The sequence below is a fragment of the Hippoglossus stenolepis genome, chromosome 10, assembly GCF_022539355.2.
Source record: "Hippoglossus stenolepis isolate QCI-W04-F060 chromosome 10, HSTE1.2, whole genome shotgun sequence".
In the NCBI taxonomy this organism is placed as follows: Eukaryota; Metazoa; Chordata; class Actinopteri; order Pleuronectiformes; family Pleuronectidae; genus Hippoglossus; species Hippoglossus stenolepis.
This window is the reverse complement of record NC_061492.1, coordinates 10,152,965-10,173,631: the sequence shown is the minus strand read 5'-3', so window position 1 is coordinate 10,173,631 and position 20,667 is coordinate 10,152,965. Positions and strand designations below refer to the sequence as shown.

Here is a 20,667-nt window from a genome sequence, read left to right as displayed (position 1 = left end):
ACAGAAATTATTTCAAAAGCTGCAGAAATCCAAGGGGATCTGCCGCCAGACTGAATATGCCTTCAGGCCAGTGCATGAAAGGGTTAGAGAGCAGGCTGCGTGTATGCCAGTGTGTTTCTGTCCGCGTGCCTCATTTCGCACAGAGCCAAGTCCTCCTATATAAACCTTGCAGAAAAGAGGCAATGTCAACCTGAGAGCATAACTGTTTAGCGAGAGCATAACTTAAAACAGTGAAGTAACCTCGGTCTAAATACTAACTTTCCAAGAGCCTAGCCCACACAAGGTAAGTTATGTCCCCCTTTTGCCATTTTAATATAGTGTCCATATGAGCCACATACTGAAGCTGGACATCCCATAACCAAGGGCTTCACCAGCACATCCACCCTGTGAGTTTTTTGTTTTTTTTCAGGTGGACACGACATATTTACCTTTCAAAAAGTCCTGACTGTGGCTCATGGAAGCCGCGTCCAGCACCCCTCCGGGGTAAAACAAGCTGGCCTCGTGTCCAGGCTGGCTAAAGTTGAATGCTGTACCCATGCTTCCCCAGGCTCTCTTACCTAGAACCCCACTGTGATCGATGGGGTACTCCAGTAGGGAGGTGGGTGCCAGGGCATAAGGATAGTCGTAAGGGGTGGTGTAGATAAGCCCGCCTTCCGGTGAGGGAGGCACCAGGGTGGGAGTGCCATTAGGCATCATGGTAGCCATCTGAGTTGGCCGGATGAGGTTCATGATGGGGCCCCCGCCTGGTGTCTGGGGCCGGAGTGACTGGGGAGGCATCACCTGACCTGAGGGGGCCGCTATGAGGCGAGAGCCCTGAGCGGCTGCTGCCGCCGCTGCAAGAGAGAACGCAAGGGTGGCTGCCATAAGCAAGAGAGGAAAGGACAGAAGTAGAAAGAAAGAAAGGAAGGAAAAGAGATAAAGTGTAGTGTGGTTGATCATAATCACAGATGAACAGTGAAGGGTGAAAATACAAAAGGAGGAGAAGAAGGGGGAACAGGAAGTGGTAGGGAGAGAGGGAAGAGGGAGGGGGAACAAAAAGGAAAATTAGTCCATGCAATGATCATGGTGGTGAACCACAAAAGCCACAATATGTTGCCAAGAAAAAGTCAACATAGCAAAACTAAAATCAAAAAATAACCCACACACCAATAAACAAGAAGCACACAATGCTGCTGTCATCCCAGTGCATTCAAAGCATACCAGTCACCACAGCAGCCACACATACATCAAGTGGAAATGGCACAGGTGAGGTAAACAACACTCCAACAGAAATGGAGCAGTTGACTTTATGAGGAGGAGAACACAAACGAGCAGGTTGAACTGAACATGAAGGTCACATGTTACACTTATACTTTATACTTTATAGTGAACTAAATGAATGTTGGCCCTCTACAAAGTCAGCAGTCCATTTAGGTTGGATAATGTACAACTTAACACACACTATCATATTTCAAGTGGCTGTGCGTTAGCATGTGGTACGAGCTGCGCCACACAAGCTTCACCAAAGGCAGATCAAGCGCAAGTGTAACTGTGGTTAGGAGGTGGGACACTTCATCATGGTGGCTACCATTTGAGCAGATGGAAACTAAACATGGAAATTAATCACTTAAAGAGTTTCATTTCATACATTTGAGGACTTTCCGATTAATTCAATTTTCTTTAAAGATTGGATATTAATTTATTACATAATCAATAATTAGAGTAATCCCACAAGATCTGGATTCAATTTTGATGCAATTATGCATTTAGAAATGACACTTTAAGAGTAAGAAGCAAACACGGTAGATGTGTAAACTGGTGCCTAACATGCAGAGTTGAGCAGGTGGAGAACAGCAATGTGCTAAAGAGCAGGTGACGAAAAGCGATTGCATCTGGACTGCAGGGGAAAGGATGGATGTAGGGATGGAGGAAAGAAATACGAAGAAGAACGGAATGGAAGTTTTCCTACTCATGGCTGTGTAGGTAAACATGAATGGTTTGTAGAGCTTGAGAGAAGGAGAGAGATGTCTGCTAGTGGTCAGAGATAATATGAGGGTATGTACACAGGAGATCTGACGACATTTTGTTTAATGAAAGTTAACAGTACTAGTCAATATGAAATATTGCGACAATATATGCATGTATGATCTATGCAGTTAAAAAGATTAGTTGTGTATGGTACAAAATGATGGAGTATGTTAAGTGTGGCTAAGTGTGTTCTCATGGCAGCTCACTTACGTGTTTTGATGTTGTTGTCTCTGTACGTCCCATTGAGAATCGCCAGCTCCATCAGCTGCATCTTCTTCAAATTGTCTTCTCCCTCCGCCTGTGAAAAATAGAAAACGTTAGTGTGTCTCTCCACAGTAACACACCAATTACAAACAAGCAGAGGCCCCTTTACAGGCCGACTGAAACAATCCACATGACAACTGTTTCACCGCACTACATGACCGTGTTGTTAAAAGGCTACAGTTACAGCTAAATCATTTGGACACGACATGTCATCCGTTTCTCTGCGAGCACTGGTTGGACTGGGTTCAAAGGGGGGAACGGAGATGGAGACGAGCTAAAGTGCGGTTGTCATGGAGGAGTGCCTCGTCTCAGCTAAAATGCTGACAGAGACATTAAGGGTGGGAATGCATATTCATAATCCATATCAAAATGATAATTACTGTAATTTTCTTTGCTCCCTTGTGCGCAATCAAATGCGCAATAACCGCCCTGGTTAATGTCAGTCCTGTCAATTAATGTTTGGATAAATAAATACAAAAGCAGCAGCCACTGTCATTATTGCCAAATTAGGGGACTGAAATTATTCACAGAAAGCAATTAAGATAGTACCCCTCCTCCCATGCACACACACCCCCATCCCCCCAACTCCATTTCCCCTGAAGCTAACGAACACTCAATAACCATGACAACACAAAAGCCCCAGTGATTTTCCAGGTTGTACATCATAATTTAAGCAGGGCCTGATGTGAATTACTCTCCAAACGGAAGGGTGCAAAGACGAGCATGTGATGCCTCACTATCGTCACATCCTCTTAAATGAACAACTGATTTCATGCTTTTTGGTACTGATGTGATGCCTTCAAGCACCATTTCAACTCACAAATACAAAAGCTCAAGCACATGCACTCTGCAACTGTATGTTAACGCATCACCAACACACACAGTAAGGCCATCCAGCCTGTTGGTATTAGTGGTGGCGTTAATAAAAGCAGAGAGAGGCAGATACTGAACCTCCTCCGTTTCTCTATTTGCTGCTTAGAGTCTGTCTGCTGGACTAATTCACAGTTCAACAACAGTCTGCCGCTCCATTCCGACAACGTTAAGCAAAGAAAGACATGGAGGGGGAGAGAGAAAGAAAGGGAAAAAAGAACGAGGGCTCAGAGTTAAGCCCCCCCCTGAGACTCCTCTACAGCACAGCCACAGAGAGAGGAAGAGAAAGCGCTAGGTTAAGCAAGAGAAAGTGACAGAGGCTGGTCTCCCTTGACTAAATATAAGACAGTGGCCTCAGAGCAGTCACAGTATTCAGCTTTGTGTGTGTGAGAGTGTGTGTGTGTGTGTGTGTGTGCGCGCGCGATGTTTAGTGTACCACAGAGCTGCCAATTAACGAAGCAAGGAAATTCTCGCTCTCCTTCTCTACCTCCACAGTTCTGTCTTTTTCTTTTAATGGGGGAGTCTTAAAATACAAAGATACACCAACATTTCTCAAAGTCACACTTTCTCTGCAGAGACAGACAAAAGGCTTGGAATGCAAAAAATAGGGGGGGGCAACATACATGATTTAGATTTTTCTCCTTATGAAAAGTTGATGATGTGCAAAACAGAGCTGGAGAAAGTCACAAACAAGAGCAGTTGTCAGACATAAAAACCAGCATAAGGTTTGGCAATTTTCTGGAATTTGCCTTAAACTTATGATGAACGTAGCTGGAGGTTGTCCGGGTCAGAAGTGTTCACAACAACAAGAAATTGCCTAAATATTCAGATGAGGGGTGACGTCTGGGTAGGGTATGCAGGAGGCAGGCGATGAAATCAAGCCAAAATCTTTTATCCTAAATTATCCTGTTTTTTCTATTACATACACACATCCTTCATAGTTAATGAGCCTTAATTTGTCCCCTTTCCACTGAAGGAGAGAGGGCCATTTGACATGCAGCGTCAACAGCAATAACCACACTAAGCTAATTGAACATGGCTGAGGTCAGTGGTTGACATGGGCAAGAAGATCCTCCTGCCACCTCTATGTAAACACTTGTACACATGAATGAATGAGGCCTGAAACAGCTGCCTAGCACACCGAAGAGCGAAAAGAAAACTACTAAATGCCATTATCCATCTTTATCTTTGCTTCTTTTTTTCTGCGTTCCTCTTTGGTTACTTACATCACAAATGAAACCAGACCTTGTCCTCTACAACCTTGTACAATATAAGTGTGTGTGTGTGTGTGTGTGTGTGTGTGTGTGTGTGTGTGTGTTGTGTGTCTCCCAAAAACTGTGTCAGTGGTTCTTTGGAAGAGGGCCAAGTCGACTTGCTAGACAAAACACTATCCACTCCGCAGAAATTTTACTTGTCACAAGCTTTTTCCTAACACAGCGACCGGCAGTCTACAAACTACGGATAGGTGATCTAAAGATTTTATATATATTTATATTATATCTTGCGCAAACACACAATCTAGTTTTCAAGGAAACTGACATTTTACCATTGTACCAACTCGAATATTTCTACACTGATAACATGGATCAGCACTAAACTCACAAACCAACAGAATGGTTGCCTACTACGTGGCTGGTCAAATGTGTCTATATCAGGGTCTCTTAAAAAATATTTTTAACATCAGCTAGCAGCATGTGGATGAGTAGCTGGTGCTGGTGGGCTGTTCTCTCAAGATAGGACTGTAAGGAAGGGGGAGTACATGGGACCAGGCAGCCGGCTGCAGCTCGGTACAAGTGCATGCTGGGATATGAATGTCAGGGCTGCCCGTGTGTTTGTGTGTGCTGTATGATGATGGATCGGCAGGGTTGTGGGGGTTAAATGGGAGCGGGGGAAGAGGGTGCCACCATCCATCCAACTCGGCATAGGTGGCACAGAGCCTGTTGAGAGGAGAGAGGTGCAAAATAGAGGGCAGCAAGAGTGGAAGAGCACAGATGCTGCTGCTAGGATGAGGTGTGCGCTGCTGTGTGTGAAATGTGTGTATCCCCAGTGGAGTGGTTCTGATATAGCTCCATCTTCTCGCTAACGCAGTTTGTTAGCTAAAGCCCCCAAACCCCAACAGATCATTACTGATTTACATCTGAAACAAGCTCATCTTTCCCCATCAAAATACAAATTCCCTACAGCGACGTCTCGCTGCTTTTCTCTGGTTTTGTTCTCTGTGGTTGTTTGAGGAGTGTTAGCAATGTAAGAACAACAAATAAAATGGCAAATCCAAAATGGCTGCAGACAGGAGGGGTGAGATTGGGAGAATATCTTTAAAACTGTTTTGATGTTCTCAGTATAGACATCATGGCAGAAGCAATGAGACTATTTCCAAGCATCTATTTTCTGTCAATCAGATTAGCCAAATACTGATCAAAACATTTGAGGAAAACATATGTCCCACAAATATGGCATGACGAATCCAGGTCCTGGAGAGTATTAGCCAAATACTGACATGAGTGGACAGTGCGACAGTTGGATTGTACCGAGATGACGATTTTGCATTTGTTGCCTCAGCAAATGACTGACTTTTTTTTCTTTACATAAACCTTTAGATTCTGGAGATACGCTGATGCCACTACCCTTAACTGCTCGGAGCCCAACAGAATTTAATACTCCAGCCTCCTGTAATTACCACTTGTGGCTGCAGAGACCGCTGTTACAGCTACTCAGCAAAACTTGTATCGTCTTGCTTTAAATCGTGTTCCCCAGAAGCACATCTTTGATGAAGGTTTGACGAACAGCACCACAGAGAGCTGTTAACACTTTAATGTTGCCTTGCTCAAGGTGAAGCCACAATTAACACACTCCTCAGTCAGCATTCACCACCCATTCTAAAACATTAGCTCAGACACAGGCAGTGCTAAGACTGTTTGTGTTGTGTATGTGTGTGTGAGTGAGCATACTGCATGTGCGTGTGGTTGTCTGTAATGATCTGGCAGCTGGAATTCCCAGGAGAGGAATAGCTGCTGGATTACGGAGTGAGAGAGGGGATGAGGAAAGGAAGTTTTTCGTTATCATCCCTAACATGCACGAATGCATGAGCGAAACAAATCCACACACACACCCACATGCTCCTGTCCATCAGCGAAAAAGCCACTCAATAAAGCTGCTCTATCCACAAGAATCAGATTCAATCAATGAGGCCTATTTGTGAAACCAGCAGAGCGGTAAAAGCTATCAGGGAGGAGCAAGACAGAGGGATGAGGGAAGGAAGGGAGAGGAGGAGAGGGGAGACGTGAGTGCGATGAGCTAAAGTAGGCGAGCCGTGTCCCACTGACTACCTGACGACGAGGTCACTAGATGCATGCTAAATCATTTTCATGCATTACTCTTTTGTGGCTCTCGCCTGATCAAAGCTTTTGTCTATACGTCGAAGGATACAAACTGTAGCTAATGCCAATTGTTACAGAAATCAGATCTTATATTCAAAGCTGCACATATGCCGTGTTTGCACATGTGGATGATAACAGGCAACAGATGAGTGACTGAGTGTGTTTATAGAGCCGCACCCTCACTCACCCCTACACCCAATTCCAGGACCTTTCCTATTCATCTAACCCACAGATAAACACAACAGGCGCCTGGATGAGGTCGATGAATTTGCTCATGTCTATCGCTGTAACTGAGGGGGCGTGTTCTTCTCATATCTGGCAAGAGTTGCTGTCTATGCAACGGCTCAGCTCAGAGAGATGAAATGATGAGCAGTGAGAGAGATAGAAAGAGGTGAAACAAAAGAGTGCTGGGGAGGAGAAAAGACGCTGCAGAGCAAGTACAAGAGAAAGCGTGAATGATTGAGTTGGTGGAGAGATGGAGAGATATTCAGGAAAAAGATAGGGATAGCTGGTGAATATGAGACAAGAAAAGACAGACAGCGTAGTGAAAAGCAATTTGTCTGCTCCCTAGTGGGCTGACACTGGCTAAGGCCTGCTTTCCTTCCCTGGCCTCACTGTCAGTCATCACAAACTGTTGTATTCACACATACGTGTACACACACACACACACACACACACACACACACACACACACACACACACACACACACACACACACACACACACACACACACACACACACACACACACACACACACACACACACACACACACACACACACACACACACACCTTAGGTCTTAGCGGGGGCCAGGGTCAGGCTCTCTCCAAACTACTCCAATTACCTCAGCAGTAAACACAGCCTGCCCTGGCTGCCTCTTGGGATACAGGGAGAGGCAGAATGTGTAGAACTGAGAATGAGTGGGGAGGGGGAAAAAAGTTCTGTGGAGTGGAGGAGGTGGTATTGGGAGCCTCGGGGAGGGAGGAGTAGATGACTAGATGTAGAGGGGTGGAACTGGTAGTGGCGGCAGCTGGTTTTTCTCCCGTTCCCCTCCCTCTCTCCACTCCCTTTTGGTTCCTTCCCAAACTCTAACATCTGGAGGAAAATGATTACTCTCGCCACGCTGCCAAGAAGACTTATCAACAATTCCACACTCTCCAGAAGCGGAGAGCAAGAAAAGAGGAAGGAACGAGTACTTGTAGTGAGCTTCAAAACATGGCCACAATAAATAAATAAATGAGAAAGTTTAGTCAAATTGAGTCCACTAGAGCAAACTTGGAAGCTGGATTGGGGTTAGAAAGGAAAACAGATGCGACACAAACTTGATTCACATGTTTTCATCGACAAAACAATAAATCTAATAAGTACCCCGGCGAAAATTAAAAACGAAAATAAACTTAACATAAAAACCCTCCTGACCACAAAACACAAAACTTGACTTTTCATGAAAAACAATGCACTGAAGTACTATAAGGAAAGTAAAGAAAAATATAGATCACAAATCAACACGACATTAAACTACAGGGGAAAAGCGTATTAAACAATACAGACATCTACAACCTTTTCACTTTCATAAAAAGCATCTTTAAAGAATGTGCTGAAGTAAGTACTGCATGTCCTTTCTCAAATTCACCGCTGCAGTTTCAAAGACAATTTCTTTCCTCTGCCTTGCTCCTCGGCTTTTGTGAACATATCTGCCAAGGGAATCAGGCCTCAACTGTATTTTCCTTTTCCCCCCAGACTAACAACGCAATCTCCTGCAACTCTCCTCTCTGACTGTCTTCCATCTTCTCAACGCTCCCGCAAAGCCTCTTTATTTCTCCTTTACTCATTTCCTCCCTACCCAGACAGCTCTGTTAGCGACGTGCGCTATTAGTCATGCTAAACCACCAACACACTAGCTCATTAGCATAGAAGTGAACCTGACTCCAGTCAGATTATTACAAACACATCACGGCTGCTCCGCCCCATTACTGTCAATCATGCAGCTTACTGAGGTACAGTTTAAAGTGGCACATTACAAAGTCAGGAACCAACTCTTCTGATAATACTCCACTGTCTGAATCATAACAAAGCTTAAAGGTGCCGAGGCTTCAGAGTAACCGAGCTGCTTCTGTTCTGTCTGATGTGGCATTGGTGGGTGATCAGGCTCTAACGATATGTTGCAGAGAAATATTAATTTCATTTGTGGAGCCTAGTTTACACCCACAGCTTCTCTGGGATTATACATAACATGCATGGGTTTGGGTGGTGGACCCCGTCTGGGCCCTTGCACATTGACTATTGGCCTGTGAGGCTTATAACAGCTTTTTAGTCGTACAGGAGAAGAGTGAAGTGGGCAGCCTTGGCACTTTGTGCTCGCCCCATCAATATCAACTGACACACACACATACAGACTCAGTGTCACCGACAGGAGAAGAAAATACATTTTTCTACTAGCTCCTTGCACTCTCAGATAAAAGAAAAAAATCATATTTTTCTCTCATCAAAAGCATTTCCAGTAGTACGGGGGGAAAGCTTTGCGGAAACTCTGACTGATCTTGTTTATCCTCAGAAACTGGGCTGATATTCCATGTAACATAACAGTATTAACAGCGGATTAAAGTTCATATAAATAACCTAGAAAAATATAGACAGATTTAACTACATGATTTGGATATATTATTAAAGCTTGTTGGCCTGCTACGGCTTTGACAAACAGATGATGTTACAGGCTAAGTGCAGGAGGGATCATGCAGCCCCGCCATGTTGTACAGCCCAAAAAACAGCTGTCTGTGTCCTCCCCATCCCCTTTCTCTCATCATCATCTGTTCCCTACCTACCAATAAAATTCCTCCACTGTCATGTCATCCCAGCTCGTATTCCCACTTTACACCACCCTCAATGTCTACCTTACTCACTCACTGCTATTCCATCTCTCCTTCCACTTCCCCTCTTCTCCCCTCCCTTCATCCCTCATTCCACCAGGCTGCCAGACGGTGCATTGTTCTGTCGCCGCGATCCTTTAATGCCATCCAATCGAGCAGGGAATATCTTGAAGGGATTTGGCCGGGATTGATTTGTGAGCTTTAAATAGTGCAAAGGGATTTGCATCAGATTCAGATATCCTGACTCAGAGCTGATCACTGGAGTCTTCTCTTACAACAGAGCTCTAAGTTCCTACCTTCGGCAAGATGTAGGATTCAGACCTGGAACCCATTGGATGGATCTACCTCAACCACAAATTTAACCACAAGCATATAATTAGAGAAACTTTCCTTAGCGTTCTTGGTTTATTGTAAACTTATGAAAATGTCTAAGCCTTAATTCAGAAAACAAACCTAAGAACATCAATGCTTACTTCAACTCCTTTTACATGCTTAAAGAGGTAACTGACTCTGCCCTTCCTGTTTTATTCCTGGTATGTCACGTTCAATGTCACAAACATGCCAGAAAAAAAAGGCTCTGTAAGCAGTAGAAAGCAGCATAGAGGCCAGTGACAGCGGTTCCCCTCAAATCAGGAGAAGCTTCTCATCATGCCATCTTGCAGCACTGCATATGAAGAACAAATTTGCGTCTGCATGTTGTTCTCAGTGAAAAAAACTGAATGATAGTACCCCATCCCAGTGAAAACAAAAGCCAGATGTTAGCGGATGTTAATGGGTTTTTTTGTCCAGTGTGATTGGGGCTTTACTCTAATTACACTCGCCAACAATGTCAACACACAAGGCTGATTATGGGACAGATCTGCAAGTCATTCACATGAAAATGAATCCTGCAAAAAAGCTGCAAAAATGTGTCCAGATGTTAACAAAGAAAACTTTGGATGAAATAATTTTGACAAATCTGATCTCGGACTAATAGCCATGTGGCATCCGAGCAGCTCTGCAAAGCCCCTTCAATGCATATTCTACTTAGTATGTTACTGTTACAGATGTTGTGCTGGCAGGACAAAAACATTGGAATTTCAAAGGAGCTTATTCAACAGAATAAAGAAATGTTTTGGTTTCAGTTTTGTTGTGTCCCCCTAAACACAACCACAACTTCCACTCTGGGGAAAACAAGTCAGCGCAATACACTGCAAGTGGAGTATTGCAAAAATCACCACTAACAAACAAAACCAACACGAACCAGAAAAGGGACTGTGATGAACAAAGCAACCCAAGCAACAAATTAACCCAAGTGAGATGAGAAAAAAAACAGAGGCAAAGTTTCTACACTTGAGACAGCATGGAGGAGACAAAGAAAGCCATCAGTTCAGAGTTGGCTGGTCGGACTGAGAGGATAGAGTTTCAAATGACTTGAGCGATGGCTGGCAAAGCGAGGAATCACACACTGTGGGAGCTGAATTTGACGGGCGGCCTTTGGGCTCTCTAAACGCTGAGCTCTACACAATCCTATTTTCCTGCCTAAACACTGGGACACACAGTCGCTGGAGAGGCAGAGATGAAAGCACTGTGTGTGTGTGTGTTACCACTTTGCAGATGTTGATGTTTGGCCCTGGTTAGACCTCAGGGGAAGCTCAGAAACTACTGCGGGTGGACAATCTATGAAGTGGTGTGTGTGCGTGCTAGACAAAGACACAGAGTGGCAGAGAGACAATGTGCATATGTCCCCATCAGCACTGAGCCTGAACCACAGCTTCCCTACAAACCACAGCCATATACACACACGAAAACATCCACACTTGTGCATTTCATTGCTTCTCGGTAAGTAGATTAAATGGACCTTCAAAGTGAGGCAGAGAGATTGGCCAGGGGCCTGCAGGATCCCTCTCCTCGCCACTGGAGGACCAGGGCAGATTAAAACTGCCCAGGCCTCTGAGCCTGCCTTGTTACCCGCCTCCTCTTCCTGTGTTCTGTATTAGGATACTTGGAAAAAACCCCAGAGGTGCCAAGCACAACCAGGTGGATTAGGAAGGAGGTTATTTTACAATGATGTGTGGGACCTAGGTGGTTAGGGACGGAGGTGCGAGCCGGTGTGTGTCAATTGAAATTAAAAAAGGACAGAACAAGCCAATTTTGTAAGTGGTGCAGAGGGCCTGTGTAAGTAGATGCACCTTCACTAGGGATCTTGGCAGACTTAAAAACCAAATGGAGACAGAAGAAGAAAAAGGATTAATTCCCCATATATGTAAAAAAATGAAAGAGATGGATTAGCAACAGGATGATTTCCAAGAAAAAATAAAAGGAGGAAAAACTCAAGAGTGTAAGAGAGAAAGTGCTAATTGCTGATGAGGCTGAGGTTGGATTCTGATCCACAGAGGACAAGTTTGCAAACCTAAAGACACAGACTCATCACTCAGACAATAATTGACTCGGCACCAGTATACTTCACTCTAGCTTCATGACATTTATCCTCGTTCAACTAGTCTTTGTTAGTGATTGTTTCCCATTAATAACAGAGACTGGGGCAGCCCTTCTCATAGCAACGCAAATGATGTTTTGTACCATTGCTTCATTGTAGAACTATGTGTTTTCTCATTGATTTGCTCAACTCCTCCTTGGCCTGCTGTTGCTCTGGCAGTCTTGTCGTAAACATAATGACAACAGACCATCTGTCATAATCGGATCGGCTATAGGGAGCCCCGGGAGAAATCCCACTGCAAAAAAATCCATAAAGTTTTTCCCAACCGTGGCAGACAGAAAGATAGCACTGGTAGTTACTTAACCTGTGTGTGTACCCGAATGCACATAGCTGCATATATATTTTTCTGCCCTTTTCTCTCTCTTTCCCAATTATCTACTCCACTAAGTTGACAGAGGAGTTGAGGGGGAGATGAAACATGTCATTCAGCACAACTGTTATTACAATCTGAATCTAGCCCAGCCTAGTAGATTTCACCAATTCTTGCGACTGCCTCCATGAGCAGCCTCTTGATGATGAGGTGAGAGGAATTCAGATCCACACTGCTGTTTCTATGCTTTTATGGTATTTCTGAAACACCAACCCCTCACAACTAATGAGCTCACTACAGGTACGCCCCTGGGTAGATGCGCATACACAAGAAATTCCATCTATATAAATCAAACCCATTACCCCCATGATTACATGGTCACTAAAATGTTGCATTGCAGGGATGCTTTAAATTGTTTAACAATATCTGATAATAATTAGTATTTAATTAAATAAATGCAGTTTTATCTAATCATGCCTGCTATAGATTATTTCTCTTTATGCGTTTCTCATGACCGAGGAGGCCTCAAGCTCTCCAGACAGACTGGAAGAGGAGGTGTTTCTGCATTTCTGTGCCAGAACCAGGAAATTAAAGAAGGAGAAGGACAAGACCAGGGAAGTCTGCCAGGCTTGGGCAGGTTGTTCCCTTCAGGGGTGCTGATACTTGAGGGTCAGTACCACCTGTCTTCCCGCCATGAGAGCGGTGGAGCTGGAAATGAGGAGGGCTGGGCAGATGGAGATTTGCAGGGGAGGAACCTTCAGGCCAAGATCAGACCAGGTCCCCCCTGCTAGGTTTGGGCTTACAGGAGGGACTTGGAACACATGGACAGAAGCCCAATAGTTACCATATGTACAGCAATACAAAATTTTGTGCAACTTGAGAATCATTCAAATTTGGTCCAAACAAGTGAGAACAGTGGACTTAAGTGTCTCATCCTCTGAACACAATAACCGAACCTACAAATGTTCTCTACATCTTTATATGATTAATATCAGTGACTCAGTCATGCTTCTTTGTCACTTGAGACACATCTGCAAACATCCGCAGCCTGCTCTGTGGTTTGTAACCTGTGTGCCGTGAACAGGATGTGGTGGCCTTTAGGCCCCTGCTGATACAGTAATAAGAGAGTGTGTTGAATGGCTTGTCCATTCAATTCCCCAGAGAGACAGAAAGAGTAGAGCAGACATCAAGAGACAGGGAAAATACACAACGAGAAAGAAAAGATAACAGACACCCATTGAGGGGAAGATGAGAAATGATGGGTAGAAAAACGAGGGATGAGAGAAGAAAGAGCAGTTGATAAATGTATTGTTTTAATTTGCCAAGATACTGTGGACTTAAAAATGCAAAAATTAAAGATGGTGTCTTTCTCTGTAAAGCATATGTTGTAAATATGTTTGCCAACTAGGAACACAAGGCAGTTACGCAGTTGCTTGTTTCAAAGTTAACCACAGAGAAATTCCCAATGGTATGTATTACCAATAATTATCATAAAACTGTGTTTGATTATCGCACTCTCCAGACAGTCTTACATACGCAGACACAGCATGCAACCTGGGTGCTTTGCATCATTGAGAACATGGCAGAAGGCAGTGACAGATTTTTTAGGCTTCTAAGAACATTATGTCTCAAGTGTGGTCTAATTTGTTTTATAAGTAAGCAGGGAAACTTGATCGAAGATGGTCACCTTGTCTGCATAACATGCAGAAAGAAAATCATTGAAAGAAGGCAACACTTTGAATGAAAAGCAAGACAAGAAAGAAGTAAAGCATTTTACTGTTATTTAGGTGTTGGGGGTACAGCGGGAATCTGGCTACCCAGTAATTTATGTAACCAAGCAGTTCATAAAGAAAGGCTGTTACCAGCGGATATATTAATGTCAGGGTGTATGCTTGAGTGAATACTGTTTCCCATGACATGGCTATACATGGTCACACTAACCAATCAAACGTTATGTGGGAGTGATCATTATTGGCATAAGTGTCGGAAAAAAGCCACATCTGTTTCCTGTGGTGAAGCAGTTTAAGTGGTCAATTCCAATTACCCACTTATCACCTGTAGATCATTAATCGGAGGTGATTTATACATCACACAGTTAAAGTGTTTGCTCTCCTCTGCTCTCCTGTTACAAGGACCTGTCTCGGATGTATTAGCAGGTATGGACAGACCAAAGGGCTGGATAAATGAGTGCAAATGATGTCAAGATGGATAATGATGAAAGTGGAGGACAAGAACATTTTTGGGACTATGGTCACACTTCCGATAGCCGGCTCAAATATCTCTCTCTCTCTCACACTCACACTCACACACACACACACACACACACACACACACACACACACACACACACACACACACACACACACACACACACACACACACACACACACACACACACACACACACACACACACAAAACAGCAGTAAAAGCATTGAAGGGAGAACACAGTGATGCAGTCTTGCCGTCTCAAGCAGAGGTCACTAAGTCAAGGAAGCCAATTAAAAAGATGATTAACATTCATGAGGGAGATGCCGCGTCTACGTGCAGGTGGGACAGCTTCATCGCTCGCTCTCTCTCTTAGACACACGCACATATATAATGGGAGCAGCAAATGGTGCAGTCCAGCCTGTTGTAACTGTGGTGTCCTGGGAGGTGGAGATCAGGAGGTTAATATGATCCAATCCAGCTCCTTCATTAGCCTGATGAAGGTAATAACAACCCACAGGGAAAGTGAGGCTGCCAGGTTGACTAAGAGCATCTACCTACTGCGTGCCTGCAAAACCTACTTGAGCTTCCTGACGTAGTGAGATAACAGCTACTTTTGTTATTCATCTCAGTTGCAGACATAAAATCGTGCAGCACAGGGGACAAGAACAGGTGTAGCTTTTCCTACACACCACCTTTACTCAGCAGATGTGTCGCAGGCCTTGCAGGTAGCAGTGGTAAGGCACAATCTAAAGCTGCTTTCAGAAATGTTCCTGTAAATGGGGCTGTATGCGAGAATGTAAATGTCCATATCAACATTTCATGCCAACCCCCAAGTACAATATCTGGAAAATGTCAGAGTGAGCCCATGTGAAAATACAGCAGAAACATACACAACCAGTGAGTGGGTTTGATGAAGACGTTTCTAACACACAACAGACACAAAACTGGGGGAAAAAACGAGGTGCCATACATGTAGAAGTTGCCGAGATATAAATCATTACGTGATTGCCTCCTGCATGATCTACCCAGGTACCACCCCTTCCAGAGATTTTCATGTCTGAAATCAGCTTTAAATGTCTAGGAATAATGACACCAGTTTCATTACACCTCAACCTTTCTGTAAAAGAATCTCCCACATTGTGTAACCATTAAGTTGCAGATTTTGTACTAATGGCACCATGGTTAAACTGACGCCTGTTGCAGAGCATTGCATCAGCCAAGCCAATAAAATCAGGCTCACTGACAAACGTAAGCTTCTCATTATGGATATGGCTGGATATCATGCATGACAGTGGACTTGAGGGGTGTGTGAAGGGGGGTCAATTAAGAGTAAATAAGAGAAGAATGGTAGTGATAGGTAGGCCTAACAGAGAATAAACATTAATTGGAGAGGCACACATGGATGGATGCAGCCAGATGGTGTTTTGTACTCATTTGTCATACATTGCTGACAGAGAGAGGGGAGAGGGAGAGCTAGAAAGAAATTGTAAGAAAAACAAAAAGGAAGTTTATTGATTGCAAAGTCAGTGCACTGCTGCCTCGAACAGATTTCCACTGTTCTGCATCATCTTCTCCCTGTGCCTTTCCTGTATGAGTGGTTCTGACGGCGCTGCGAACATGGCACTCCGCAAACTACTACTGCCAAGTACAGACACAACACCCCGCAGATCTGCTAACTTGGCTTCCATTAAAGTCCATCTGTCTGCCTTTAAAAAAACACCACCTACTGCATGTTCCTCCTCAATGGTGGTCCAAGGCAAAGCGAAACATAGGGGAGAAGAAAAAAAATCTGAAAGGTAGACTCGGGCTCAGGAGAGCAAGAGAGTGGAACAGGAACAAAGGGACACACAGGTTTGCCCAGAAGAGAAACTTAGTCTTGGCCTAGAGGGACTACAAAGAGGCTGGTGAGCCAAACATGGCAATTGATGTAGAGCTCTCACTTCGCCAGCCACTGCCAAGGCATTTATAAAAATAAATCAAGAAAAGTGGAGCAGTGAAACCATCTCTTAATTTCCATAATGAGGAGTGGAACGACACAACTGAGAAAATACCAAAAATAGATCTTTAAAAAGGGGTAAAAGAAAGATTGAGGGAAGAAGTGGGGGTTGGAGCACAAGTGGGAGCGGTGAGCTGGATCAAGGAAGGAGGACTTGGTTCCCACTGTGTTGCAAATGGAGAGAATTGCTCGAGGCCGCTGGTCTGCTCAGGCTGCTACCATGCTCACTTTGTTCTCAGCAATGACAGTTTCATTCAGGGAGACATGCACTTGGCTCTCCAGGGCCAAAGTGCCCCAGTGCCAACTGACTTTCTTCCTCCATGTGCTGTTGCCTTAAAACCTAGCCGCTGCTGCTTCCTCAGATGCTCTGTAACTGTGTGTGTGTTTGTTAAGAAATTCAAGGCTAGAGAGGCTATTTCTCTTAATGTATCCCACAATCTCACATAGCTTTAACAAAACCATGTATTATAACCCCAACCACTTCTCTAAATGAAATGAAAATGATTTGCAGAATCATTTACCAGTCATTGCAGGTCAAATTAATCATCTATACAAAATATTGGATAAATAAATCACTATAGACAAGAATCAACAGCCTTCTCACCAGAGACATTTTTACTTGGATATAAAAAATACTCAAAGCTCAGAAAAGATGAGGTGCTGTACCAGGAGTTAGTCTCCAGGGTAACATGTTTACATTTAAGGATTTAGCATGTTTGGGATTTTCACAGTACAAACTCAAAGAGGAATGTGACATAATTACATGCTTCATATCCTAAATCAGCAATATTACAAGTGAAAATAACACCAAGGTCAAAGCCATTGTACCTCGATAATTACAACTTGCTAGAACTGTTTTAAAAGACAAATGCTAGAGACAGCTTACAGGACCTCTTGGATCTTCGGGCACATTAAGCATGACGAAGCGTGTCAAGCCTATGACATAATGACGACAGACTGGTGTGGGCAAAGTTAAGTATAAAAACCTGAGTACCTAATTTGTCTGAAAGAGAAAGACTGCTTCTATGCTTGTGCCTAAAAGCAAAATGCAAACACAAAGACTAGCACTATATCTATTTATTATGAAAAGGCTTCTTGAGGGAAAAGGACTGAGGGTTACTAAAGGACAAGGTCTTTGTATGGACTCAAATGGCCTTGTCCAATTGTCCGCCTGTCTGTCATTTTCCCATAAGCCCCTCAAAGGTGCTGCGACCAGAGAGGACAAAGGAGAATTTATTATAGCCACAACAATGTCCAGTGCATACACCTGTCAATCACATCTGCTTAAATGAGCACATATGTGAATAATGCATAAACCGACACACAATTCGGTTGTATAAACACATACACAAATAAAAAGTTGTATCTGTTCGTCATGATGTTGCATTTTGTCAAAGCCTTCATGCAGAGGACAGCTGCTTCTGCATGGCGGCTTGTGGGCAAACATTTAAAGCATGTTTTCCTCACTGCTCACCAGCAATGGATGCTGCAGTAGTTTTTCTCTCAGTTGTCACAACGAAAAATCCAAATTCTTACATAATTTAATAGGTGGGTGCCCGGAGGTGCAACATGCTTGAATGTTTCAACCCATAGAGAGGGATACAAGAGTTTTTTTTTTAACTTGTGATCGCAACATCATTCAATATGTCATAATCATGGCATATACATAACTCAGGTTTTCTGCCTCTTTCAAAACTGACAGTCAGGTCAGTCGTTACAGCAGTTCAGCCCATCAGGAGACGAAGAGAGGAGGTAAAATGAATCAGTTTGGGCTTTATTCATAAAACTCTGAAGGTATCTGAGTGAAGGTTAGCTAAAGTGCAGTGGGGCTCTACCGCTGGTTTCGTTTGAGGGCCTTAACCAAGGACTCGAGGGATAAGCGGAGCATTTAAGTCAGTGTGTGTGCGTGTATGTGCATGCATGTGGAAGCATTTTTCTGGGCTAGCGTATCCATGCGTGTGCTAGTGTGTGCTAATGTGTGCACACTAGGGCAGGATCAGTGGAGTAAATCCACACTTGAAAGAGTAGCTCAATCAAGCTCTCCCACCCATCTCTCTCTGCCTCCCTCTGTCTCCCTCAACTCCCCGATGTTCCCCTGCTCCAGGTTCACAGAGAGTTGAAAGGTTCACAGGAACGAGGTGCAAACGAGCGCTACGGAGGGGCAAAGAGGAATAAGCGTGCACCTTTAAAACTACCTGTCAGTGCTCGTATTCCAACTGTCAATCAATCTCTTAGTAAGGAGCAGTCATGGACAGGGCGTTACACATCAGTCAATATTTGCTCTGCTAACATGTCAACCAATGAAACGCTGATGATGGATTTCGACACAGACAAAACGGATTTGCAACACACTCGTATGAGTCTGTATCAGTAACCCATTGTTGGTCCTACAACTTTCTGAAAACAAAGCCAAAGTGTAATAAGTGTATATTGCTGTTATAAAACAAACAACCGTTAAAATTAAGTACAACTTTCATGATCAAATAAAACATTACTGCATAACAATATTCTATATACAATTCAGTCATCACAGAAATAAACTCTAAAGTTCTCACTGTTATGTCACTGTGAGTTTAGCTGAACTGGTTGAGTTTTTCCCTGCCAGATATCATGGCTACTTATCCCACTTGAGTCAATTATAAGATTATTTAAAAGCAAAACAATCATTATGTAGCTTTTACCTTCCATTTATTACCAGGTTTGCAGACAAAACAACTTTTACTTCATCATACTATGCTCCCTCTTGGTTTCACTCGCTGACAACTAAAGCCTGTTCCTTAAAAGTGAATAAAAAGCATGACCTCATTTTGTTTCCCGTGCGAATTAATAAAGGCGATTATACGGTGCCAAATGTGGAGAAGATGCCCTTCATTAGAACAGTGCGTACCCAGCGTACTTTAATCCAATTTTGTTTAGCATGATAAAGGGCATTACTGTCAGCCGGCTCTACTGCCCACCCACTCATGACGTCCGCATGATAATGGACATGAAGAAAATGTAGTGCCCTCGGGGTTCCATGGGTAGATAATTCACAAACCCAACATTCAGGGACGGGTCAACTTGACGCTTTTTCTGCCATATTGAAACTATGTCACTTCTATTGACATTCAATTAGTCATGCCCTGGGTCAGTGACAGGCCATTATGGTAGTGTGCATTAAGAGCTGGATTCCTGAAAGCAGAATCGAAGGACGTTTTCACAACAAAACCTTAAGTTAGTTTAATTCTCTAAACAATAAGAAATTTGTTCAAAAGAAAATATAAATTAAAATATACTTTTGAGTAATTGCCTTCAACGTTTGGACTGTACAAATAAAGACCACCGAGACAAATGTGCCTTTGAAATTATTACATCATAAAACAAGGCAGGAACATTGTATTCCTCAAGAATCAAATTATTTATGGGTTCGTTTGATGGGCCCAGAAAAGACATATTATCCGTCTAATGGAAGGATCTTTTCATTACATATAAATGAACAAAGATGCCTTGGCTTGAAGGAAAATGGCCTTTGGTGGTCTGCAACGGATCATTAATTAGTTCTATAAAACTCTTATTTGAATTAAGGGTAGAGTGGAACTTTTTATGGGCAAAATTTCATTAGTGTCTCTAAAGAGCTGGGAGCTTTTCTTGTGTTTGAGGAATAAAAGTGGAGAGCGTCTTCTTAACCTACAACAAGGTTCAGGTACTGAATCTCCAGACAATCTTTAATGCTCTTGTTGGGCTGTGAAATGCACAGAGATTTCCAGACGAGTCAGGACGCTATTTTTGTGGCACTCCATTCAGATGAGTGTTAGCTGCAGCAAGCTGTCATTGGCTTAAATGGACGCCAAAAGCGGTTTTGTTGTGTGCGTGTGTGTGTGTGTTCACAGTGACTCATTCTGCATCAGTCTTTAGAACATTGTCGCATCCAGAGAGCTTCATCCTCAAATTTTGTGTATGAGCACACACACATCTGCGTGCATGTGTAAGCAACATCCTTTGTGTGTACATACAGGCTGGGGAGATCTGAAACACTCCTGCACTCAGAATCATAACAAGTGGGTAAAGAAGTGACAGGCAGGCTGAGCAGAGACAAGCAATCCTTAAACACGAGGACGTGAACTGAAGTGCTTTCCGCATTGTCAGGCTGGGCTAAGGCCTGGATGAGAAAGACAAAGAGGAACTCTCATACTAGACAGACGAGCACAACATGAATGCACCTTTTGTGTCAGATCTCACATTCGCAGTTCAGGGGAACAAAAAGTTAGGGTTCAAAGCTGTAGATTTAGCCACATCAAAGTTGGCCTA

The 20,667-nt window shown here is 43.5% G+C and overlaps 1 protein-coding gene across 5 annotated transcripts in view; it reads right to left on the bottom strand.

Annotated features, from left to right (window-relative positions):
• Positions 1-20,667, bottom strand: part of qkia (QKI, KH domain containing, RNA binding a) — a 78,884-nt gene that overhangs the window by 9,313 nt on the left and 48,904 nt on the right. For 2 of the 5 annotated variants that reach the window (XM_035167280.2, XM_035167278.1), the window contains exons 5-6: positions 2,218-2,305; positions 429-857 (exon numbers count right to left, since the gene is read on the bottom strand). In XM_035167280.2, coding sequence (XP_035023171.1) covers positions 429-857; positions 2,218-2,305 — 517 coding nt within the window. The remainder of the gene's footprint in view (positions 1-428; positions 858-2,217; positions 2,306-20,667) is intronic. The other 3 variants (XM_035167283.2, XM_035167281.1, XM_035167279.1) reach the window with 2 other exon arrangements.